This window comes from Myxine glutinosa, chromosome 6, assembly GCF_964187855.1.
Source record: "Myxine glutinosa chromosome 6, kmMyxGlut1.1, whole genome shotgun sequence".
In the NCBI taxonomy this organism is placed as follows: Eukaryota; Metazoa; Chordata; class Myxini; order Myxiniformes; family Myxinidae; genus Myxine; species Myxine glutinosa.
In genome coordinates, this window is record NC_136266.1 from 112,040,965 (window position 1) to 112,065,977 (window position 25,013).

At 51.9% G+C, this 25,013-nt stretch overlaps 1 protein-coding gene across 3 annotated transcripts in view; it reads left to right on the top strand.

Moving 5' to 3' along the window:
• The window catches only part of LOC137430197 (uncharacterized), a 50,170-nt gene extending 27,972 nt beyond the window's left edge, over positions 1-22,198 (top strand). For all 3 annotated transcript variants that reach the window (XM_078780404.1, XM_078780405.1, XM_068120863.2), the window contains 4 exons: positions 78-202; positions 2,568-2,645; positions 12,798-12,947; positions 21,904-22,198. In XM_078780404.1, the coding sequence (XP_078636530.1) occupies positions 78-202; positions 2,568-2,645; positions 12,798-12,947; positions 21,904-22,020 (470 nt within the window). In that variant the 3' untranslated portion in view covers positions 22,021-22,198. The remainder of the gene's footprint in view (positions 1-77; positions 203-2,567; positions 2,646-12,797; positions 12,948-21,903) is intronic.
• Positions 22,199-25,013: the final 2,815 nt, after the last annotated feature.

The following is a 25,013-nucleotide window of genomic DNA, read 5'->3' on the forward strand; positions in this document are numbered from 1 at the left end:
ATCCTCTGTCATTTCGCTCTCCCAGGAGCCTTGACTCTGCAAAAAAACAATCCAATGTCCCTACTCTCAATCCGCAGGTCCCAGCAGTCCTTGTATGAAAGCTCAATACACAGCTCCAGCTCAGACGCTTGACATAGCGTTGAGGAAACTGCCTCCACTGCCCACAAAACGTGCTGGAGGGGTCAGCAAGCAGTCAAATCTGGTGAGAAACAGCAGATGTCTCAACCAGTTTCCGAGATGTATATATTTGTGCTGGAGGTCGAATTAATACTCATGCAGACATACATCTGCACATAGAGCTAAATATACTTCAAATAAGCTTTTGCCTTTCTACCGACAATTCAATCTATACCTACAAAAGGCAAAAATCTCTCTCTCTCTCTGTTTGTATGTGTTCTATTCACAGCCACATATTTTAAGTTACAAACTCCAAACTCGGGGTACAAATACAACTTTATGAGGAGGGTAACATAGATTATGTGGCCTTGGCCTCACGTGGGGGTGTGGGTGGAAGTGGGGGTGGGGTGGGTATAAATTATTTATGGCAATGTGTAATATGTAGTGCCACCTGGTAGGGGTGGCAGAGGGTATGGCAATTTCCTTTTCACCCCTCAGCCCAAATTGGGCTAAGGGGTATTGTCGTCACGGGCGTCGTCCGAGCGGGCGTCCGCCAACTTTTGGTTTCCGTCAATTTCAAGGAGAATGGCATGTCTGATTAAATCCATTTTTGCAGTGTGTGTTTGGGTTGAGTAGAGGAAGGTTCCTTTCGAAAATGGGCACGCTGCGATTTTCAATATGGCCGCCACGGCAGCCATCTTGAAATTGGTTTCCACCATGCATGGGCTGAGATTGGTGTTGTTGGCTTAGCGGTTATGGTGCCGGCTTGGGATCCTAGGATCCTGGGTTCGAATCCCGGTCGATCACCGAATTAACGCCAGGGGGGTTGACTCAGCCTGTCATCCTTCCGAGGTCGGCAAATTGAGTACCAGCTTGCTGGGATGAATGATTACGGTGTGTACCCCGATTTAGAATAGGTACACCGTATCCCTGTGCATCATAAGAGCGTGACCAAGTGTTGGCGTCAGAAAGGGCATCCGGCCATAAAAACATTGCCTCAAACAGGGAACCATGATTGTCATGGGGCCCGCAAGGCTAACCCCCGCTCTAGCGGGGAAAATGGCCTTAAAACGATCATTCATTCATTCATTCTTGCATGGGCTGAAGGGTTACGCCCGCTTTGCGGTGCTATTTATTTACTTGGGCAACGCTGATGTCAAAGCACTCTTCGCATGTGTAAATTTGTCCTTCCTCCTCTCCCCTTCCCCCCCCCCCCCCCCCTCTCCCCTTCCCCTCCTCTCTCTCCCACTCCCACCCTACCCTCCCCCTCCCGGGCAATGCCGGGTACTACAGATAGTCAGTTATATTGACTTAGTTACAAAATCAAAGTTTTAGTTAAAGAGCGTATGATAGAATAACCACCAGTTTAAGGTGGAGATGGGATATTTTGCATGGTTATCATATATTTGTTATCCATGCTTTATATAGTAGACAGTAGATAAAAGTATTCAGGTTTTATATAGTAGATAAAATTATCCATAAAAATACTGATGTGTGTGAGAATTAGGAGATGAAAATCCAATCCTAGGTTAAGAAATGTCTTGTTTAAAGGGAACCAAACCCTACTTTAAGCTTGGTATTGAATTGATGGTTAAGGTGTGTGGCTTGAGATCTTAGGGCCCTGAGTTTGAGCCCCTGTCAGGTTGAATTAACACCAGGTGTGTTGACAGCCTGTCGCCCTTCTGAGGTTGGCAAAATGAGAACCAGCTTACTGGTAACGGGGGTCGTTGCATCAGCGGCAGAGCCGCGCTCCCAGAAAATGATGCAACCAAGCAGCCACAAGCTGCATACGAACCACCACCACCACCACCAAACCCTACTTTAAGTCAAAGTATTAATGACACCTTGTCCTAGTTGAATAAATCTAAATAAAGGAAGCTGAGGGTAGTGAATGCTGGTGGGCAAATGGAGAAAGACATGAATGGGTTACGGACAGAGAAGTGGGCAAGAGGAATTTTAAAAAGTGAGGTTCAACTATATTTGTGTTTCCCACATTTTGGGGAAATCGCAAAGGTCAACCCACCTGGGGCACAATAGTTCATTTCTCACTCGGATTGAACTGCCTTGGAGATCATAGTATCTCCCTTGCCAGGTAAATGTCAGTAGAAGACCATACTATTGTCATCATATCAGACGTTCGCTTTCATCCACATGACAAATCCATTGGTTGGATTTGCCTTCTGATTCCATTCCACAAGTGATTTCCATGTTCTAAACGGTTTTCTGTTTTATGTTCGAAACACAAATAAACTTTGCAGCTTAATTCTGCTATTTAATGAAAGAGTGAGGTTGCTCGGTTGCAGCTGCCATTGTCGGTGAGGAACACGCTCAAAGCCAATTCAATAACATCTTGTGTAGAATGTTGCTTCACAAGTTTCTAATGTATGATTACCTGTAAGAATGCATTACCGACTTCAGGAAAGTGATCACTTGTGTTGTGGATTTCGTAGGAGCTGAGCACCTATGAGTGGTTCGTTGGCAGCTGCAATCGACAAGTAGCAGCACAAACAGTGAGGAACATTCACAGGGTAAGGCATGCAGCTCAATAACTGCTGATTTCATACTCTGTTCAGAATCCACCAAGTGCGTACTTTGATTGGGATCAATCGACTTTGGTTTGGCCGGCCCATCTGAACCCCAGGCTCATGATGCAGGAAACTCAGGTTTATCATCTCGTGTAGGCCTATCCCATATGTGTTTGGCCATTGTTTGCTAATGTCCTTGTAATTAATCTAAACTTACACTGTTGCGTACTATTGCTTGTCTGCATGTCATTTATATGCAAGTTCCAACAGGTGCCATAGATCTCTGTAAAAATAACCCCACTCCTCCCCCACCAAAAATAAATATAGTCAGTGGCCTGCAAAAGTATTCACCCCCTACCAATAATGACTGCCACATTTGGATGAATTACGAATTATGCAGAAGCAATTTTTCCAAATGAACTTTTTTATTCATAACTGAAAATATCAAACTAAACACATAGTTTAAGGAGGTTACATGTCAGGAGCCATAAATAGTCTCGCCAAAAGCTTCAAGTCTCTCCCAATGAAATAAGATGCTTATTTCATGAAATAATCATGAAATAAGCTCAGCTGGCATCAAAATGTGAAAACTTTGGAGGAGGGTGAATACTTTTGTAGGCCACTGTAAATTATAAACCTAGATTCTACAGCCTACTTCGGTCAGTTTCTTTCAGGTTCTGGGAATGGCAGGATGGCACAGAGTTAGATTACTCCCATTTGCATTATCTATCCTTCCGGTGCTTCATAGGTAAGGCATTATCTCAATGAGTGTTCCATCCTTCGGATGGATGTTTAAGTTGGGTGTCTCGCCTGCTCACATTTTTTTTTTTTTTTTTTGTATACAAGTTCGAGGCTCGTGAAAGAGCTAACATTAATCACACAAAAAGGCAACCGCCACATAAAACACAAAATAAGGGGAGCGGAACACAAGATGGGGAGGAGAGGGGGAAGGACACAAACACAACATTTGAAAGCAAGGACATCGAGAGAAATGTGGGAGGGGGAGGGCTTGGGGGGAGGTGGGAGAGGTATAAAACACATCAACACTGCAAGGACTTCCAGGAAAGAAGTTGGAATTTCAAAAAAAGTGTATCTGGGGTGAATTACCGGGGGTAGAAAAGATCAAGGTTTTGGATGGGGGAAGATAAGAGATGGTGGCGAACAGCTGTTTTAAAGACCTGGAGGGAGAAGTGGGATTGAAGGGAGTGGGGGAGTTTGTTCCAGAGGCGGGAGAAATGGGGAATGAAAGAGTGAAGGTGAGCAGAGAGCCTAGATTTTGGGAGTTTAACCATAAGAGGGTTGCTGGCAGATCTTGTGCGACCTGTAGAAATATTAGGGGGACAGAGCCCAGAGAGAGCTGGGGGAGCAAGGCCGGAGAGGAGTCGGTGGTGGATGTTAAATATTCCATGGTGTCTCATGAAGAGTAATGGCCATGGGGTCGTGTGTGCACACACATTGCGGACGACGTCAGTTACCCTCCATACATGGTGAGATAATGACGCGCTATCATACTATAATACGCCATTTGTGTCTGTCCGTCTGTCTGATGAAATTTTGACGCCAATACTCTCCGTCCTTACTTATCCAATCTCAACCAAACTTGACAGGATGACCAACGGTTACATAATGAAGGTTGTAGCGCATTCATTTGCCCCCCTCCCCAAGGGGGTTTTCTCCCCCGAGCGGGTTTTCCTCGCCATTGCTGTCAATGGTTTGCACGTTGAGGTGTATAGCCATATTAAGTTAGCTTTATCGTGGCGTTTGTCCAAAGAAGAAGATTTATCGTGGCGTTTTTCCAAAGACGCTTTGAAAAGACGCTTTATACCTTTGTGAATAACAAAATTAATGATAATCGCATATTATTAATGTTATTGCAAAACAATATTAATACTAATAATGTCCCACTTCCCAAAGGCGTTTTTCCTGCAGTGATAACGTGTATAAATAAATAGCTTATAAATACTCTCCGTCCTTACTTATCCAATCTCAACCAAACTTAACAATAAATAAATAGCACGCGGTGCTACGCACGCGACTTGCTACCAAGGAGGAAGCGGACAACGCGGTAAGTTTAATGTTCTTTATTCCAAAGAGGTCACTGTAGCACTGGCGCGCTTCGGGCTGCGCGCCCGGTGTATATCCTGAGGCCACGCCTGCCCCTCGGGCGTGGCCGCCGCCCACTCGGTGCGCGGAATGATGTCACCACGCCAGTGGGCTTTCGTGTACGCCACACGCGCCCCCCCAGAATTCCCGCGCACCTGGAGGGCCAGTTTGCGGGGCAAACGGATGACCCGGCCGAAGCACCCTCTGGCGACCGGCGGTGTCCGGGGTGCAGGGATGCCAGGTGGGATGCCCCCGGCTGTACCTGGGATGGGTGCCGGACCGGGGGGCGGCGTGCCTGCGGTGCTGGGCGGTGCCGGGGGTCCGCCCGCCGGGGGGCGGCCCCGACGCGGGGGCCGAGCCACCGGCGGTGGGTGGTCCACGTCGAGGTGGGCCGGCTTGAGGCGGTCTATGGAGACCGGTCAGGAGTGCTGCCGATGTCCAGGGTGAAATGTTTCACCCCGGTCTCAAGCACGCAGAAAGGCCCGTCGTACGGGGGCCGCAGTGGTGTCCGGTGGGCGTCGTACCGGACGAAGACGTACTCCGCGGTGCGAAGCTCCGGGGCGACGTGTGTAGGAGGGTGCCCGTGGTGCGCCGTCGGCACCGGGGCGAACCTCCGGGCGGTCTCCTGCAGCGCAGAACGCTCCTGCGCCGCGGACCAAGGTGCCGTGGGGTCGGGGAGGAACTCGCCCGGCACCCGCAGCCGTTGTCCAAAGACCAACTCTGCCGCGGATGCGCGCAGGTCCTCCTTGGGCACCGTCCGGAGGCCCAGCAGGACCCAGGGGAGCCTGTCGACCCAGCCGCCGTCGCGGAGGGTGGCCCGGAGCGCGGCCTTCAACGAGCGGTGGAATCACTCGCACAGGCCGTTGGCCTGGGGGTGGTAGGCCGTGGTTCGGTGCAGCTGGACCCCGATCCCCCGCGCGACCGTGGCCCAGAGCTCCGAGGTGAACTGGGGGCCGCGGTCGGACGAGATGTCCGAGGGGGCGCCGAACCGGGCGACCCAGGTGGCGATGAACGCCTGCGCGACGTCTGCCGCCATCGTCGCCGCCAAAGGCACGGCCTCCGGCCACCGGGTGGTGCGGTCCACCATGGTAAGGACATGGGTGAAACCCCGCGAGGGGGGCAGAGGTCCCACTAGGTCCACGTGCACGTGGTCGAACCGACGTTCCGGCACCGTAAACGGGGCCAAGGGGGCCTGGGTGTGCCGGTGCACCTTCGCGCGCTGGCACGCGAGGCATGTCCTGGTCCAGCCGCGGATGGCCTTCCGGAGGCCATGCCAGACAAACTTGTCGGCGACCAACCTCTGGGAGGCCTTCGCGCCCGGGTGGGACAGGCCGTGGATGGCGTCAAAAACCTGGCGCTGCCAGCCTGTGGGCACGATGGGGCGAGGCCGCCCGAGGGAGACGTCGCAAACGAGGGCCGCGCCCACACCATCGAAGGGCACCTCGGTGACGCGGAGGCCCATGACGGCGGTCCACAGGGCCTGGACCCCGGGGTCGGCGGCCTGGTCCGCCGCCATCCGGGCATAGTCGATGCCAAGGTGGACTGCGTGGGCGACGGCCCGGGAAAGGCAGTCGGCCACCGGGTTGTCCTTTCCCGCGACGTGTCGGATGTCCGTCGTGTACTCGGACACGGCCGCGAGGTGACGCTGTTGCCGGGCCGACCACGGCTCGGCGACCTTGCCCATCGCGAAAACCAGCGGCTTGTGGTCGACGAAGGCCGTGAACGCACGACCCTCGAGCAGATGGCGGAAGTGCCTGACCGCCAGGTGAAGCCCAAGCAACTCGCGGCCGAAGGTACTGTACCGGCGTTCGGGCGGGCGAAGCTGCCGGCTGAAGAACGCCAGCGGTTTCCAAGCTCCACGCACCCATTGCTCGTGCACCGCGCCCACCGCGTAGTCCGAGGCGTCGGTGGTGAGGGCGATCGGTGCATCAGGCGCCGGGTGCGCGAGCATGGTGGCGTTGGCCAAGGCGAGCTTCGCGCCCGAGAACGCCGCGTCCATCTGCTCGGTCCAGGTAACGTCACCTTTGCCCGGCTTCCCCCGGAGGGCCTCGTGCAAGGGGCGCAGGAGCTGGGCGATGCGGGGCAGGAACCGATGGTAAAAGTTTACCATGCCCAGGAACTCCTGGAGCCCCTTGATCGTGCGGGGGCACGGAAACCCCTTCACCGCCTCCACCTTGGCCCGTAGGGGGACGGCCCCGTGCCTGGTGACGCGGTGCCCCAAAAAGTCGATTTCAGCGACACCGAACCGGCACTTGGCGGGGTTCACGATCAGGCCGTGCTGGCCCAGACGTTCGAAGAGCGTGCGGAGGTGACGAAGGTGCTCTTCACGGGACGCGCTGGCGACGAGGATGTCGTCCAGGTAGATGTACAAAAAATCCAAGCCGCGCAAGACGCTGTCCATGAGGCGCTGGAACGCCTGAGCCGCATTTTCCAAACCGAAGGGCATCCGAAGAAATTCGAAAAGCCCGAATGGCGTGATGACAGCCGTCTTCGGGATGTCCTCCGGCCTGACAGGGACCTGATGGTAGCCGCGTACGAGGTCCACCTTTGAAAAGAAGGACATCCCCGCCAACCGGGCGGAGAAGTCCTGGATGTGGGGGACGGGGTAGCGGTCGGGGGTGGTGGCGTCGTTGAGGCGCCGGTAGTCCCCGCACGGTCGCCATCCCCCGCCGGGCTTGGGCACGATGTGGAGCGGGGACGCCCACGCGCTCTCGGAGTGCCGCACGATGCCGAGCCGCTCCAGCGTAGCGAACTCCGCTTTAGCTACGGCGAGCTTCGTCGGCTCGAGGCGGCGTGCCCGGGCGTAGACCGGTGGCCCGGCGGTGGGGATGTGATGTTCCACCCCGTGCTTGACGGTCCCCGCCGAGAAGGTGGGCCGCATGAGGGCCGGGAAACCCGCGAGGAGGCGGGCGAATTTGTCCGCTGCCGGAAGCGTACAGATGAACCTGGCCGGAACGGAACCGCTCAGCAAGCCGCTCGGCGAGCCGCTCTGTGAGCCGCTCTGTGAGCTGCTCAACGAGGCGGGCAGCGCACACGCGAGCGAGCTGAACGTCTCAGCCTGGACAAGCCTTCTGCGCTTTACATCGACCAGTAATCCATTAGCACATAAGAAGTCCGCGCCGTGCAGTGCCATGGGCACGTCGGCCGTAACGAACGACCAACGGAAAACCTGACCTCCGAACTGCAGGGAGAGACAGCGTTTTCCGTACGTGCGTATAGACGTACCATTGGCCGCAAGCAGCGCGGGACCTCGGCCCGCGGTGTGCTTGTCGGACGTACCGGCAGGAACGACACTCACCTGCGCTCCTGTATCGCACAGGTAACGGCGCCCGGACAAGGTGTCCGTTATGTACAAAAGGCTGTTTGAATTGCCGACGCTCACCGTTGCCACCGAGCGCCGGCTCGCCCGTTTCCCGACCTGCCGAATGAGCACGGCGGGCGACACTGCCGAGCCTCGTGGCCGAACTTGGCGTGGAAGAAACACCAGGCGGGCAGCTGCGGCATCGGAGGCCGCGGTTTTCTTCACGGCGGCGGCGGTGGTGGTGGGCGGGGCGTGATGGCGGACACGAGGTGGGGTGCATTGGGGAAAGCCTCGGGAGCCTCGGGAGCCTCGAGAGCGGCAACCGCGCCAAGACTCGCCTGCGCATCCAAAGCCGCGTAGTATTTGTCGGCCTCAGCAGCGAGCGCACGGGGTTCCGTTAACGCGGAACCAGCCAAAGCGAGGCGGACTCGTGCTGGCAGCTGGCGTCGAAACAACGCCCGGAATAGAGCGTTCGGGGTTTCGTCGCCCATGAGCGCCAGCATATGGTCCATACGGACCGACGGTCACGTGTCCCCGATCTCGGGGAGGTCCAAGAGGCGATCGGCCCGTGCGTCCACCGTAAGGCCGAACGTGGCGAGGAGGAGACGCTTGACCGCCTCGTACTTGCCGTCGGCAGGTGGATCCCTTAGGACCGATACGACGCGGGTGGCCGTGCCGGGCCCGAGGGCGGCGACCACGTGGCAGTACATGGTCTCGTCCACCGTGATGCCTCGAAGTCGGAACTGGGCTTCCGCCTGCAGGAACCAAACTTCGGCTTGTGACTCCCAGAATTCGGGGAGCTTGATGGAGACCGCGTTGGTAGCCATTGTTGCGGCGGTTTCGGGTAGTCAGCGACGGCTGACTCGAATGTCGGAGGTCACCCATGAAGCACGTGGTGCTACGCGCGCGACTTGCTACCAAGGAGGAAGCAGACAACGCGGTAAGTTTAATGTTCTTTATTCCAAAGAGGTCACTGTAGCACTGGCGCGCTCCGGGCTGCGCGCCCGGTGTATATCTTGAGGCCACGCCTACCCCTCGGGCGTGGCCGCCGCCCACTCGGTGCGCGGAATGATGTCACCACGCCAGTGGGCTTTCGTGTACGCCACATTATAGTTATAATGGCGTTTCCGTGTGAGCAACACGGAGGTATATAATATGGAGAGCCAATTGGCCACCTCGCAGCATTAGCCGCCGTGAAGCCACCGGAAATAGTCTGGCGGCCATATTGGGAAGCCGATCGTAAGCCTGTCAAAGCAAAGGCGTGGCGCACTGATGATGCAGCTGGAGCGAATTTTAGGACCGCCGACTGTTTAATTAATATAGAATACTAATATTTGAACTGATATTCGGGCTCAGAATCCCGTTCTTTAAGGAAATGGTGTTCATTAAGTTTGAAGTTGGTTCTAGACGCATTTTTCCTGGGGAATCCAATGGTTTAGAGCTTGTTTGAAAAAAAAGTGCCCAAAATTACCGCTCGGTGTTCTTTATCGTTCTTCTCATGACCCAATCACCCACTAGTAGGAATAAGAATCCTGACATGTTACACCCCTGTTTAACTCCTGTCTTCACCTTGAACCATTCTGTTGTTTCACCTTGGTCGACGACCGCACATTGAAAGTCTTGGTAAAGGGCTTTTACAAGGTTCACTAATTTTCCAGGTATGCTGTATTTCTTCATTATGACCCAGACTTTCTCTGGGCAAGGAGTCGAAAGCTTTCTAGAAATCTATAAAATTGAGGTACATCGTCGTTTGCCATTCTTTGGCTTGTTCTATAATATTCCTCAATATAAAGATCTGATTTGTTGTCATGTTATATGATGTTAGTTAATTCAGTCATTATATTGTAACTAAGATGTGTATGTTTCTATTACCGAGATGTTAGAAACCACGCAGATATAATGATAACCAGAGTTTATTCTACACTGACATGGGTCAGCAACACATCAACAGTGAGTCAGTCACATAAATGACATGAAACGCTGTCATGTAGTTAACCCACACAATTCACAGTTAACCCACAAAACACACCCACACCATGTAGAGATGAGGTCGCTCTTATATTTCAGCTTGCTCTGGTGTTGCCTCACTGGTGAGCAAACAGGACCAGTTTGCAATATTTTTTCCTGATGCGCTCTTCCTTCATGTCATCATCGAGTGTTCTCACAACATGATGGAAACGTATCTTGCTGTATGATTGTGATACAGAATGTATTAAAGCAAACACATGGTTGCTGTCTGCCTCACAGTCAAACATGTGCCGATCCAAGGAAGCAAATGTAGACCGACCGACCTCAGAAAGGACAGAAGTGGAAATTGCCGCTCTTATCCCACTTTCACGAGGCATTTTGCCATTGCTTACAGCCAGGAGCCTCTTGACACAGCGTTCAGTCGCCTCACAGACACGAACAACACTGTGCGAGGGAACTATGAGGCCACCCCTGTTCTTGGTAACAATCAGGCTGTACATTGGTGTGGTTTGCCATTCTTCGTTGTTACTGGTCAATGCAGAAAGACATTGGCTACACTTCAGAGTCTTCCTCACCATCCTCACCACATAGCCGGCAATATAGCCAACACATGACTCTGTAAAGATGGAAAGTTGCTCAAAATTTGGAATATCCGCATAGTCGTGGTCCTCTTTTGCCGGCGATCTCAACTCCAGGTCGTATCGTCTGGCCACCAACATGTCGTGACTCTCGTCAGGCACAGCCTGCTTTGCAACGCACTTGAAGGAAGCCGCATTCAGGATTCTGGTTGAGTCCTGTGCAGAACAGTTCCCACTTGCAGACTTGATGTCATGTTGCATCAAGAGGCGCTTATATGCGGCAACAAACTGCCGGGCCGTTGGGTTATTCCCACTTCCACATGCAATGCGGACCGCTCCAAAGAAAAGTTCAATGTGGTCTTGGCTCATTTTGTACGTGAGCAGGTATCGCAGGGGAGATGAGGCAGGTTTGACATATGTGAAATACAAAATTTTGACACTCTCTATGCAGATCATGAAACCAATGAAGGGGGTTTTCAAACGCGTATTGGTCATAACTTGACCATTCATGTTTTTGATGTTGGACAAGTAACTGTAGGCAGTATCCAGGAATGGCAGGAAAAGTCCTTCTCGTGATGTCATGAGTGGTGCCTTGTAGTTTCGTGCCAATGGATTGCGAGAATTTAGAATGTCAAACAGTTTGTCCAATGTTTCAATGTATTGGCAGGTAGCCTCACTGCCCTGAAATTCTGATAGTTGCAAAGTGTCCCTGCAAAACCGAATTGCATCTGCCACACTAGTGCTCAATGTCTGAGCAGCTGTGTCCACCTTCATGACATTGCTCTTCCACTCGATGTGTTTCCGGGAGAGCTTATTTCCCAGACGCAAGCCTTCCCTCTTCTGCAGATCAAAGAGTGCCTGGATGTATTTCCACGCGATGACGTTTTTGTTGCCATCCTCCATCATTTTCATGGATCCAAGACAGTTTCTTGCAAGTTTAAGCATGTGACATGCATCGAGTACAACACAAATTTTCTTTTCGGGATTTGCTGGGTGGGGAAATGTTGGTTTCACATTCTGCGGCGTGATGTCGGCACCTAGCTCACGTAACATTGTCAAATGAGCGGACGGTCCATCGCAAGTTAAGGAAACCACCTCTGCACCGATATCATGCAAATTTAGTAGACATTGTGTCACCAAATTCGCCTGTTCCTTCCCCGAAGATCTCAGACGCAGACGTCTGAACACGGACGGTCCGCATTAAACAAACACGGACGCAGACACAATCGGCTTCCCAATATGGCCGCCAAGCAACTTCCGCTAGCTTCAGCCGACAGCCGTCATTGGCTCTCCATATTATATACCTCCGTGGTGAGCAACGGCTTCTACAGGAAGAAAAAAAATATAAACCACAAACACATATGATTAGCTTGTTAAACAGTCGCTAATGCTCTTTAGAACACTAAATGAAGAAATTTGGAGGAATCCGGACATCCATGAAGTAAGGTTTACTTTCAGAACTGAGCGAAGATCTATGGTACTCTATATAACCCACAAATGTTGAGTTCATAATATGGCCCTTTATACCACTGCCGTGGCTTTTTTCGTAGCGAACTTTTGAAACTCGCTCCTGCTGTTTAATACGAAACAAAGGGAGGAAGAACGGGATGTGCTCATTTAACAAGCAGCAAGCTAGCACTTGCCATGCCAAGCCAAGCCAAGCCACTTGCCAACTTGCCAAGTTCCTTAACGGTTTTGAATAGAGTGCTTGCTCGAATGCTAAAACCACTTGGAGATCTCTCCACAATAAACTTGGTAAATGAACACACACCCAATGTTCTTGAGACCCGACCATAGATCGACTGTAATCTATATACCCCAAAGAGGAATGACCCTTTCTGCAGCTCCCGTAGTGTGCGGGTGTACTCGTTTAATGAAGCAGGATTAACCCAGGGCCGAGCCAGGTCGAGCAGAGACACTTTCCAATGTGTCCCCGGCTTTTCTATACAGTGGGAAACAGACAAATATGTCTTACTCAAGGAATGGCTTAACTGGTGTTGTAAAACGGGGACTTCCGGTGGCTGCTGTTCTTCCTCCAATGAGCCCTCTGTATAGCTCAGCGGCATAAACTTAATGGATGCCAGTGGATTGAATTACCATTATGATAATATCTAATGTGTTACCCAAAATTCACTCAGATTCACAGGTACAAGTCAACTTTGATATGCAAATGACCACTCCATCTTATGTTGACTGTGGGTGCAGGATGGAGCTTTCTTGGTTCGGTATAGTTCATCAAAGCGTCGTGAACAGCCGTACACGTTGGTTGTGTACTACAATAACAGTGTGTACAATGTGCGAATCTGGTATAACGAACAGACTGCTTGCTACGCAATCAGTCGGCTCCAAGGGGAGGTGAGTTGTCTCTGTCATATTGGTAACATTGCATTGCATCATATTGGCAACACCTAATTTGGCAAGTTTATTTATAATAATAATAATAATAATAACAATAATAACTAGAAAATTCAGAGAATATATTACCCCACGCAGTGTTCATGTATATACTGTACTTAATTTGAAATAAAATCGTAATTTTAAAGATCATATTCCCATAATGCTTACCATATAAATTACTATGATTGTTGCACACAGAGATGAGAACACTCCCCCCCCCCCCCTACCCTATTTGTGATATCTGTTTATTAGGCTTTCCCCTATAGGATAGGGGAAGGCTTATTGCTGTTGCAGGGGTTGTTTCTACAATTGGTGGCTCTCAATTTTTAATGGTACCACAGAGTTTATTCGACCTTCGACCTCAGGAGTACTAAATCACCATTTAGAAAAAAATAATTTCTTCCTGCACTCCCACTGACCACTGACACCCCATTTCCAAGCTGTATCAATTTCCGACCTGAGCTGGCTGGGACTTTCAGAATGAAATTTTGCATCGATAATAGGAATAAAAAGTATGCAGGGTTGACAATGTTTTTGACGTTGATCTAGTTAATTTAAGGTCATGACCGAGTTCTGTATCAACGTTTTGCCATTTTTCAGCACAACTTGACGAAGGTCTGTCGAATCAGAACTAAATTACCCTCTCTAGATAGTCTAGAGCAAGGCACATTTATGCTTAGTTTACATCATACCTCTTTGGGTTAAAGGTCAAGGTCAAATGGCACTGAAAAAATAACACATTTTTGTCATTGCTCAATTTTGCCAATGTGGAATCTCAAAGACAGCTTGGCCTTCCAAAATGTTCTTGCATCTTAATAGTGGATCTGCAATAAAGTTGCACACCTGATATTTGATTAGTGTCCTTGACCTACTTTTTGGAGTGTGACCTAATTAACAAAAAACACCTTTTTGTTGATAACTTGAATAAGTTTCCTCCAATTTTCTTAATTTTCAGGCTTAACCTTAGTGATTGCAGTTATCGAGTTGTATTGTCTTGTCAGTGGGTCCCGCTAATGCAGACCCTCTGCATGGGAAGTCTAAGACCTCCTCGAATGGCCAAACGATCCTGCAAGCTACTGGGAGTGGACAGCACTTGCCTATCTTTCCATGCTCTAGAAGCCGGAATAACTATTACAATTTAAAATTCCCACTAGACCGTTCAAGCTCATTCCAAATATGGTGGCTGGTCCGAGTTCACGTACAGGCAAGAATGCATGAAGATTCTTCTTACAAATAAAATGGTTTCTTAAAGCAACATTGGAGGGAAGACAAGACACGAATAATGAATAAACGGACAGACCTGGTACTCAAAAGACAATGTAATAAGGAAGCACACTTACTTAATACAGGAATAAATGCAACCAAATAACTAACAATCCCAGCTATGACAGCAATCGCATACACTTACACAACAACGGGAAACAGGCAAGGACTTTAGGCTGTAAATTCCCTCTGGTGTGGTTTCCAGCTCCCGTGTTGACTTCGAACCACAGCTATTAATGCCGAGAGAACTCGTTTGGGCTGATCCACCACGCAACGCATTGGACAACTCCAATTCCAACATGAAGCAGTGAGCAAGGAGAAAAGGAGAGCAGGGCAAAGAATGGTATAACGAAGACCAACCAACAAGCTTTTGTGCTTGAGCTTCCCTGGCTTTTACCTTTCAGTGTATATCCGGCCTTCCAATTGGTGGGCCTCTGCTTTGGGCGGTGCTCTCACAGCCATGCAAAGTCCTCTTTACGGACTGACGGGCAATTGTTGTAGCCAGGCACACATCACTATATAATGCCCATAATATTGTTACATGTGTGGGGGTAGGTAACGAAATACCTGAGTCCAGAAAGAATTGTCTACGTTTAGCGTGCTCCGTATGCCGTGAAGCCACCTCAATGTATTTAAGTTAGGGCCGGATGTCCGTGTAAGCGTATGTGTCTCCATGCGAGGGGTGGAGCTATGCTAATTGGTTAGGGCATAAGGATAAATTCCCAGTGTGTAACTGCATCTGTGATTATTCCCTTTGTTCTTATAAAACTCACTCGGCCAGCCATGACTTGACTTCGGCACATAATTAAAACAACATAATCGCATACGGTACCCAGACACTACGACCTCGCCCAGCCGAATATTCCCGATGGGCGTCAAGAATGGCCGTGAGGCCATGCCCCGAAGGACGATTGGTTGGGATGATTCGACGGCGTTCGGTGATTAGAGTGAGCGTGACGTCAGAGGGAACTTTCTAGAATGGGGAAAAGAAAAGGCGAAGCAACCGCCATTTTGCTCTCTTGGTCCGGCTCTTGGTACGAGTGGTCGCACTTCCCTGTCTCTTTCTGTTCTGGCTTTGTTGAAAGTGGACGCATACTCTCTCTCTGTTCGGGCATTGGTGGAAGCAGACGCATACTCTCTCTCTGTTCTGGCGTTGGTGGAAACGGACGCAATACTTTCTCTCTCTCATGCTGGTTTGGTGCAAGCGGTCACGCCTCTTATCCAAGCTCGGTCTTGCCTGTAGACAAGAGGTTTAACACAACTGATTCTTATCCTATATTTGTCTGTGATGGACGGTTACTGCTTCCTTGGTGCACATATTACATACAACTTACCTCTGACATGTCCCTAGTACAAGTTTAAATCTGACCTACTCAAACACCGTCCATATTATTCTTATCACATTGTAGCCATGGGTTCCCTCATCCCTCCCCCTTTTTCCACATAACAGTATATAATGGCGCAAGTGCCTATGCACTTTGTGAACATATACATGTGGTCAAACATGAATAGGAGTTTTTAGTGATAGAAGGCCAAATTGTTCCATACATCGTGTTCTGCCGTATTCCACCTCCCAGTTATGTTTATACACCACCCTGAGTGAAGTCCTGAACCATTATCAGGTGAGCCCATGCTCTCAGAAGGCCTGCTTATCAGCACCAGTGGACATGAACCAGAGTACCTGTGCTCCGTGTTAACACAGTTCTCAATGATAAAATAATGGCACTGCTTATAATTGACAATTGTTTGGGGATGCCCTATACTTCTGGCCACCTGGGCATAAAAAATGGTGTGTAAGGGAGTTTGGAGAAGCCAGTAGCAGTAGAACGGATGACCAGGCCATAGAAAGTTGCAACAACTTATCGGGCGGATCAAAGTGAGGCTCATGTTTGAATGCGAGTATGGTTTCAAGCCGTTGAATCTCAAAGATAAGCTTGGTGATACCGAGGTGAGTTCCGAGTGATCCTGCAACACATGAGCAGCCCTAGTCGTACAGTGGCTAAAAAAGACACGACAAATCCATTTGTGGTTATAAACTATTTTATGAGTTGAAGTTTTGATAATCAAACATTGCTTGTGTCATCAACACATTTATACTGATTGTCTTGCACACCATTGGAAAACGTTTGAGTTCACGTGAAATCAATTTTCGGTCAGAATCGCAAGGCCTTGCCGCTCAGCAATCCTTCTGATAGTATCACAATGTAGCGGTTACCGCTGGATGCACACAATCGCCTTGCACCGGCCAGAACACGGCCAGACGCGCCTCTCCCGGGCATGCCCGGACTCACTGTTCCCGGGCACGCCAGAACCTCCCGGGCACGCCCGGTCTCGTCTTTCCCGGGCATGCCCGCTCTCGCCTTTCCAGGGCTCGCCCAGAGCGTCCGGGCATGCCCGCTATCGCCTTTCCAGGGCTCGCCCAGAGCGTCCGGGCATGCCCGCTATCGCCTTTCCAGTGCTCGTCCAGAGCGCCCGGGCACGCCCAGCCTCGACTTGCCAGGCCGCAGCCAAACACGCCCGGGCGGGTCCAGACTCGCCTTTCCAAGGCTCGCCCTTGATACCCGGGCATGCCCGGTATAGCTTTTGCCGGGCAAACTTCCCAACATAAATGTGTATATATATTGCTGCCGGATAAACGGGCTTTTCAGAGTACCCGAGTGTGATACATTTATTAAACCTACTCGGACGAATTTCCATCTTTGGTCGCGTCAATTCTTTCAACTCGCGTTGGAGCCCAGCTCCTTCATTGGTGACCTACCGACATGGATACGGCAGTGACGCTTAAACTGCCTACCTTCTGGGAGGCTCACGCGGCTGTTTGGTTCGCTCAGGCGGACTCTCAGTTCGCCCTGCGAGGCATCACCGCGGACGACACCCGCTTCCACCATGTTGTGGCGGCGCTCGGTTCCGCCACCACGGCCCGTGCCTTGAGCCTCCTCCAGCACCCGCTGGCTGCTGACAAATACGACGCGCTGAAGACACTCCTCCTCGATGCTTTCGCCCTCTCACCGGCAGCACGTGCACGGCGCCTGCTTGACCTGCCCGAGCTCGGCGACACGCGCCCGTCCGAGCGCATGGACTGTATGCTCTCGTTGCTCGGTGAGCACTCTCCGGATTTTCTGTTCCGCGAGCTGTTCCTTCGCCAGCTGCCTCACCCGGTACGCCTCGCCCTGGCTGGCACGTTGATCACGGATTCCCGCGCCCTCGCCAGGGAAGCCGATAAGATCTCCTCGGCGGGCCAGCACATCGGTGCGGTTACCTGGAGCCCGCCGCCATCCGAGACGACACCCACGACGCCCGAGCGCCCTGCGCGGTTGGAGGCCGAACTGCCGGTGCAACTGGCGGCCGCCATGCCGCACCGCCCGCTTCCGACACGACGGCCGGGGCCTCCACCTGACCGGGCGTGGTGTTATTACCACGCCAGGTTCGGACACAAGGCTCGGACGTGCCGGCCCCCGTGCACTTTCGGCAGGTCGGGAAACGGCCGGGCCGGCGTTCATTCCCAGCCATGAGCGCCGGCCACTCGGGCAACTTGCTGTTTATTCGGGACAAAGCATCTGGGCGGCGTTTCCTGTGCGACACCGGCGCCCAACTGAGCGTCATACCCGCCTCCGAGCAGGACAGGCTGGACGCAGTTTGCGGCCCCTCTTTGGTCGCTGCTAATGGCTTGGCCATACGCACTTTCGGCCCACGCGTCGTCACCCTCTGCTTCGGCAGCCAGCGCTTTCAATGGACTTTTGTTACCGCCAGCGTCACCGTGGCTTTGCTGGGCGCCGACTTCCTCTGCGCGCACGGGCTGCTGGTCGACGTCAAACGACGTCGCCTTGTCCACGCCGAGACCTTCAGCTCCCTGGCGTGCACAATGAGCAGCTCCGCGCCGACCGAACTGGCGTGCGCCCTCCCGGCAACGAACGAGTTCGCTCGCCTGCTCGTGGAATTCCCGGCCCTCACGCGGCCGACGTTTTCGGCCGTCGCGGTGCGGCACGGGATCAAGCACCACATACCCACTACGGGCCCGCCGGTCTACGCCAGGGCCCGCAGCCTCGACCCAGCCAAGCTCGCCGTGGCGAAGGCCGAATTCGACGCGTTGGAGCACCTCGGCATCGTGCGGCGCTCCGATAGCGCGTGGGCCTCGCCACTGCACATTGTGCCAAAGCCGGGGGGTGGATGGTGCCCGTGTGGTGACTACCGCCGTCTCAATGACGCTACCACCCCCGACAGGTACCCGATCCCGCATATTCAGGACTTTTCCGCCCGTTTGGCGGGACGGGTCATCTTTTCGAAAATTGACCTGATACGGGGCTACCACCAGGTACCTGTCCGGGCGGCCGACGTCCCGAAGACGGCCATCATCACGCCGTTCGGCCTGTTCGAATTTTTGCGGATGCTGTTTGGCCTCAAGAACGCGGCCCAGGCGTTCCAGCGCTTGATGGACGGCGTGCTGCGCGACCTGCCGTTTCTGTTCGTCTATCTGGATGACATCCTCGTCGCCAGCACGTCCCGCGCCGAGCACCTCCTCCACCTCCGAACACTGTTCGGTCGCCTCAGCAAGCACGGCTTAATTGTCAACCCGGTCAAATGCCACTTCGGCACGACGACCGTTGACTTTTTTGGCCACCGCATCACCAAGACCGGGGCCGTGCCGCTGCCGACCAAGGTCGAGGCCATCACCATGTTCCCGCGTCCCCGTTCCATCAAGGCCCTCCAAGAGTTCCTCGGCATGGTGAATTTTTATCACCGATTCGTGCCCCGCGCTGCTCAGCTCATGCGGCCCCTTTACGAGGCCCTCCGGGGCAAGCCGGCCAAGCATGACATTGTTTGGTCCGCGGCCATGGATGCGGCCTTCGCCAGCGCCAAACGGGCCCTCGCCGACGCAACGCTGCTGGCTCACCCGGTGCTCAACGCGCCCATCGCCCTCACTACGGACGCCTCCAACTACGCGGTGGGCGCCGTCCATGAGCAATGGGTGGACGGGGTTTGGCAGCCACTCGCTTTTTTCAGCCGGCAACTCCGGCCGAACGAGTTAAACTACAGCACGTTCGACCGCGAGCTGCTCGGGCTATTCCTGGCCGTTCGCCATTTCCGACACCTCCTGGAGGGCCGCCCGTTCACGGCTTTCGTCGACCACAAGCCGTTGGTCTACGCAATGGCTAAGGTCATGGAGCCGTGGTCGGCCCGCCAGCAGCGCCACCTCCCCGCCGTGTCGGAGTTCACCACGGACATCCAGCATGTCGCCGGCAAAGACAACGCCGTGGCCGACTGCCTTTCGCGGGCCAGCGCGAATGCGGTCCACCTCGGCGTGGACTTCGCGCTCATGGCGGCCGACCAGACCACCGACGCCTCGGTGCAGGCACTCCGCGCGGCGGACACGGGCCTCCGCCTGGCCGACATCCCCTTCGCGGGCACCGTCCTGCTCTGCGACGTCTCCCAGGGCCAGCCTCGCCCCATCGTGCCCGTTTCCTGGCAGCGCCGCATCTTCGCCTCCATCCACGGCCTTTCTCACCCGGGCCGGAAAGCTTCTCAGAAGCTGGTGTCGGCGCGTTTCGTCTGGCACGGCCTTCGACGAAACATCCGCGACTGGGCCAATGCCTGCACGGCCTGCCAGCGAGCCAAGGTCCACCGCCACACCCAGGCCCCGCTGGCACCTTTCGCCGTGCCTGAACGGCGTTTCGACCACGTCCACGTGGACCTGGTGGGTCCCCTGCCCCCCTCGCGGGGGTTCACCCACCTGCTCACCATGGTGGACAGGACCACCAGGTGGCCGGAGGCCGTGCCCCTCACCTCCACCACCACCGCCGACGTGGCGCAGGCATTCATCGCCACCTGGGTCGCACGCTTCGGCGCACCAGCGGACATCTCGTCCGACCGCGGCCCACAGTTCACGTCTGAGCTTTGGGGCGCGGTCGCCCGTTCGTTGGGGGTCATGCTGCACCGCACCATGGCCTACCACCCCCAAGCCAACGGGTTGTGCGAGCGGTTTCACCGCTCCATGAAGGCGCACTCATGGCCGGCCTTCAGGACGACGGTTGGGCCGACCGGCTGCCGTGGGTCCTTTTGGGCCTTCGCACGGCCCCCAAGGAAGACCTCCAGGCGTCCGCCGCCGAGCTCGTCTACGGCCAGCCGCTCCGCGTCCCGGGCGAATTCGTGCCCGACGCTACCAGTCCCTGGTCCGCCGCTCGGCAGCGCTCGGACCTCCAGGAGGCCGCCCGACGATTTGCCCCCGTGCCGACGTCCCGCCACGGTGGCCCCCATTCCTACGTCCCCCCGGCGCTTCGCACAGCGGAGTACGTCTTTGTGCGTCATGACGCGCACCGGGGGCCACTCCGGCCGCCGTACGACGGGCCCTTCCGGGTCCTGCGACGGGGCGACAAGTCTTTCATCGTCGACTTCGGCGGCCGGCCGGACCGGATTTCTGTGGACCGCCTCAAACTGGCGCACATGGACGTCGACCGACCACCACGGTTGGCCCTTCCTCCGCGGCGAGGCCGCCCCCTGTCCACAGTTCCCCCCGCTCGACCACCCACCACCATGTCAGACCCCTCCCCACGACCCTCCAGGGGTCGCTTCGGCCGGGTCATCCGGACCCCCCTTAAATTGACCCTGCCGGTGCAGGTCGATTCTGGAGGGGCGTGTGTAGCGGTTACCGCTGGATGCACACAATCGCCTTGCACCGGCCAGAACACGGCCAGACGCGCCTCTCCCGGGCATGCCCGGACTCACTGTTCCCGGGCACGCCCGAACCTCCCGGGCACGCCCGGTCTCGTCTTTCCCGGGCATGCCAGCTCTCGCCTTTCCAGGGCTCGCCCAGAGCGTCCGGGCATGCCCGCTATCGCCTTTCCAGGGCTCGCCCAGAGCGTCCGGGCATGCCCGCTATCGCCTTTCCAGTGCTCGTCCAGAGCGCCCGGGCACGCCCAGCCTCGACTTGCCAGGCCGCAGCCAAACACGCCCGGGCAGGTCCAGACTCGCCTTTCCAAGGCTCGCCCTTGATACCCGGGCATGCCCGGTATAGCTTTTGCCGGGCAAACTTCCCGACATAAATGTGTATATATATTGCTGCCCGATAAACGGGCTTTTCAGAGTACCTGAGTGTGATACATTTATTAAACCTACTCGGACGAATTTCCATCTTTGGTCGCGTCAATTCTTTCAACTCGCGTTGGAGCCCAGCTCCTTCAACAACAACATATAGACCAGCCACACTGCAGGGCATAATGCTGTTGGGATGATTGGTTGGTCGTCTGGTAATGTGTAAAGTCCTGGCAGGTGACAGATTATACTGGTGGTGGTGAGGGTTGGAGGGGGGTCTAGATGTTTATCCACTGTACACACATTTGTCTTTTTGATCCTTCAAAGCCAACCCGTTTATCCAAGCTTGGTGTTCCTGCCACATTTTCTCCTTCCTCTCCTCACATTCAAGCCATCTGCACATTATCTTTATTCCCTTGTTTGCTCCACAGGGACAAATGTGGTCTCCAACTGTAAAGCCTCTGATGCTTTCGATCCATCTGTCCTCCCCACCAACTTCCTGCTTTGCTTGTTATAATACATTGATTTATAAAACTGATTTTGGAATGACATTCTGTAAACCTTTCCTTATTTTGAACAGCAAAGTAATAACTAAAAACGTTGTAATGTGTGGTCCCTCAAACAGAGGTTTCACAGCTTGCCAGCTCTCCTGAATAACTACCAACACAAACCCCTGGAGTTGGATGAAGGCACACCAGGATTACGGACCTGTACATTGCAGAGCCACTCGCCGCACATCTAATGGCTATTTCTCCATCGTTCATGCATTACATATCTACAAAAAAGCCAATTACAAATTATATTAATACCCATTGCATTTATGGAACGATAATGATGAATGAATGAATGGTTTTATTCTGGAAAACTAATGTCAGGATAAAGATTACAAGGATGTAACAGAAAAGATGGAAATAATTATCAAAACAAAAATATATGAAGCAAAACAGATGGATTGTGTCCTTATGATGATGTGCTCCGAATGAAATGATAATAATTGTGACAAAGCGCACGTTTGGGATATATATATAGAGTCACGTGAAAAAGTAAGTACACCCCATGTAAAGCTTTGACTTTTTCAACATATTTCAACATACAGCTATTTGATCTTCATTTCAACAATATTGATAGATAAAGGTGATATAATATAACAAATATCATGAAACATTTACATTTTGTAGTCCATTGTATAATTTAAATAAACGTAAATGCAATTTCGCATGTGGAAAAAGTAAGTACACCCTTGGCTCTAATAGGTGGTATTGCCCCCTTTGGCAGAAACAACCTCAAGTAGGCGTTTGTTATAACTGTCTACCAGTCTCTGACATCGACTGGGAGAAATTTTTGTCCACTCCTCCATGCAGGATTCTTTCAGCTGTGCGATGTTTGAGGGGTTTCTTGCATGCACAGCTCGTTTCAAATCCCCCCACAACATCTCGATGGGATTTAGATCCGGGCTTTGACTTGGCCATTCCAGAACCCTCCATTTCTTTCTTTTCAGCCATTCCTTGGTGGATTTACTGGTATGTTTAGGGTCATTGTCATGTTGCAAGGTCCACCTTCAGTTGAGCTTCAACTTTCCGACAGATGGCCTCACATTATCCTCAAGCACCCTCTCGTACAATGAAGAATTCATAGTGGATTATATGATGGTGAGCTGCCCAGGCCCTGATGCAGCAAAGCTGCCCCAAACCATAATATTTCCACCACCATGCTTTACAGTTCTCAGGTTCTTGTGGTCAAATGCTGTCTTTGATTTTCGCCAAACATGTCTTCTGGTACTGTGGCCAAATAGCTCTACCTTTGACTCATCTGTCGAGAGCACATTGTTCCAGAAGTGCTGGTCTTTGCCTCGGTGTTCATTGGCAAACTTTAGTCTTGCCCTGATGTTCTTTCTGGTTAGCAAAGGTTTCCTCCTGGCACACCTCCCATGTAGATCAAATTTGTGCAGCCTCTTTCTAATGGTAGACTCGTGCACTTTGACATCAACAGTGGCAAGAGCTACCTGTCGGTCCCGTGATGACATTCTGGGGTTCTTAGAGACTTCTTTCAGCATCTTGCGGTCTGCTCTCGGGCTGAACTTGCTGGGGCGGCCTGGCCTGAACAAGTTGGCAGTTGTTTGGAATATTCTCCACTTGTAGATGATCTTCCGGACAGTCGAATGATTGATTTCAAATTGTTTGGAGATCTTTTTAAATCCCTTCCCAGACTCGTAGGCATCTATAACCTTCTTTCTGAAGGCCTCAGAGAGCTCTTCTGATCTAGGCATGGTGACGCCGCACACTTCAACAACAAAGAGCAAACCAAACGAAATGTCTGAGGTTTAAATAAGGCAGGTTCCTCCAAGATCTTCTCTAACGATGTTCTAATCATTTGCACCTAAGCTGGTGCACCTGATTCTAATTTTAGGTATTAGAAGTAGTGATAAATGTCGGGGTGTACTTACTTTTTCCACATGCGAAATTTACATTTATGTTTATTTAAATTATACAATGGACTACAAAATGTAAATGTTTCATGATATTTGTTATGTTATATCACCTTTATCTATCAATATTGTTGAAATGAAGATCAAATAGCTGTATGTTGAAATATGTTGAAAAAGTCAAAACTTTACATGGGGTGTACTTACTTTTTCACGTGACTGTATATATTACCGACATTAATATGGCAGAATTGTCACCCCCATTGTCCCACTCCCCCCCATCCCTATCATGCTTAAGTGTGATTTACCTGATCCATACATGTCTTTCCTTTCGCCCCCTACTCCTGTCTGCTCCCAAATTCACTTCCCTTCTCTCGCTCTCCACCCCCCTCATTCCCCCCTCACCTTCCACCGTGTTCCTCACAATCTATCTTCTTAAATTCCTTTTTTCAATTGCTCCCAATTCTCCTCATATGTAATTAATAGATAATACCCTTCAGCACGTTTCAATTCAATTTTATAAGGAAAATCATATTCTGTTAAATGCATTTGTTTGATGTTATTTTACGTTGATTGCATCAAAGGTACTGTATGAACTACAGTGCCCTCCATAAGTATTGGAACAGTGAAGTCAAATTTGTTATTATTGCTATATCGTCAAGAAATTTGGATTTGAGATCAAAAGATAAATATGAGGCAAGAATACAGAAGGTCATCTTTTATTTATTGGTATTTATATGTGCATGTGTTTTACCATTGTAGAACAAGAGCAGTTTGTATGTACTGTCTCCCTATTCTAGGTAAGCATAAGTATTGGAACAGATTAACTTAAAGTAAATGAATGTGGTATAGGTAGTATTTGGTTGCATCTCCCTCGCATGCAATAACTGCATCGGGCCTGTGACCCATCAGCATCACCAAACTCTTGGTATCCGCATTTGAGATGCTTTACCAAGTCTTTACTGCAGTCATTTTCAGTTGTTCTTTGTTTTGGGAATTTCTGACTTTAATCTCCTCTTCAGCAAATAAAATTCATGCTCCATTGGATTTAAATCAGGAGATTGACTTGTCCAGTCTAAAACCTTCCACCTTTCCCCGATGAAATCCTTGGTTGCATTGTCAGTGTGTATTGGGTCATTGTCATGCTGCATGGTGAAGCGCCGCACAATGAGTTTGGAGGTATTTTCTTGTACATAGGGAGACAAAATGTTTTTGTACACTTCCAAATTCATTCTGCTGCTGCCATCATTAGTTACTTCATCAATAAAGATGAGTGAGCCAATTCCAGAGGCAGCCATGCAAGCCCAAGCCAT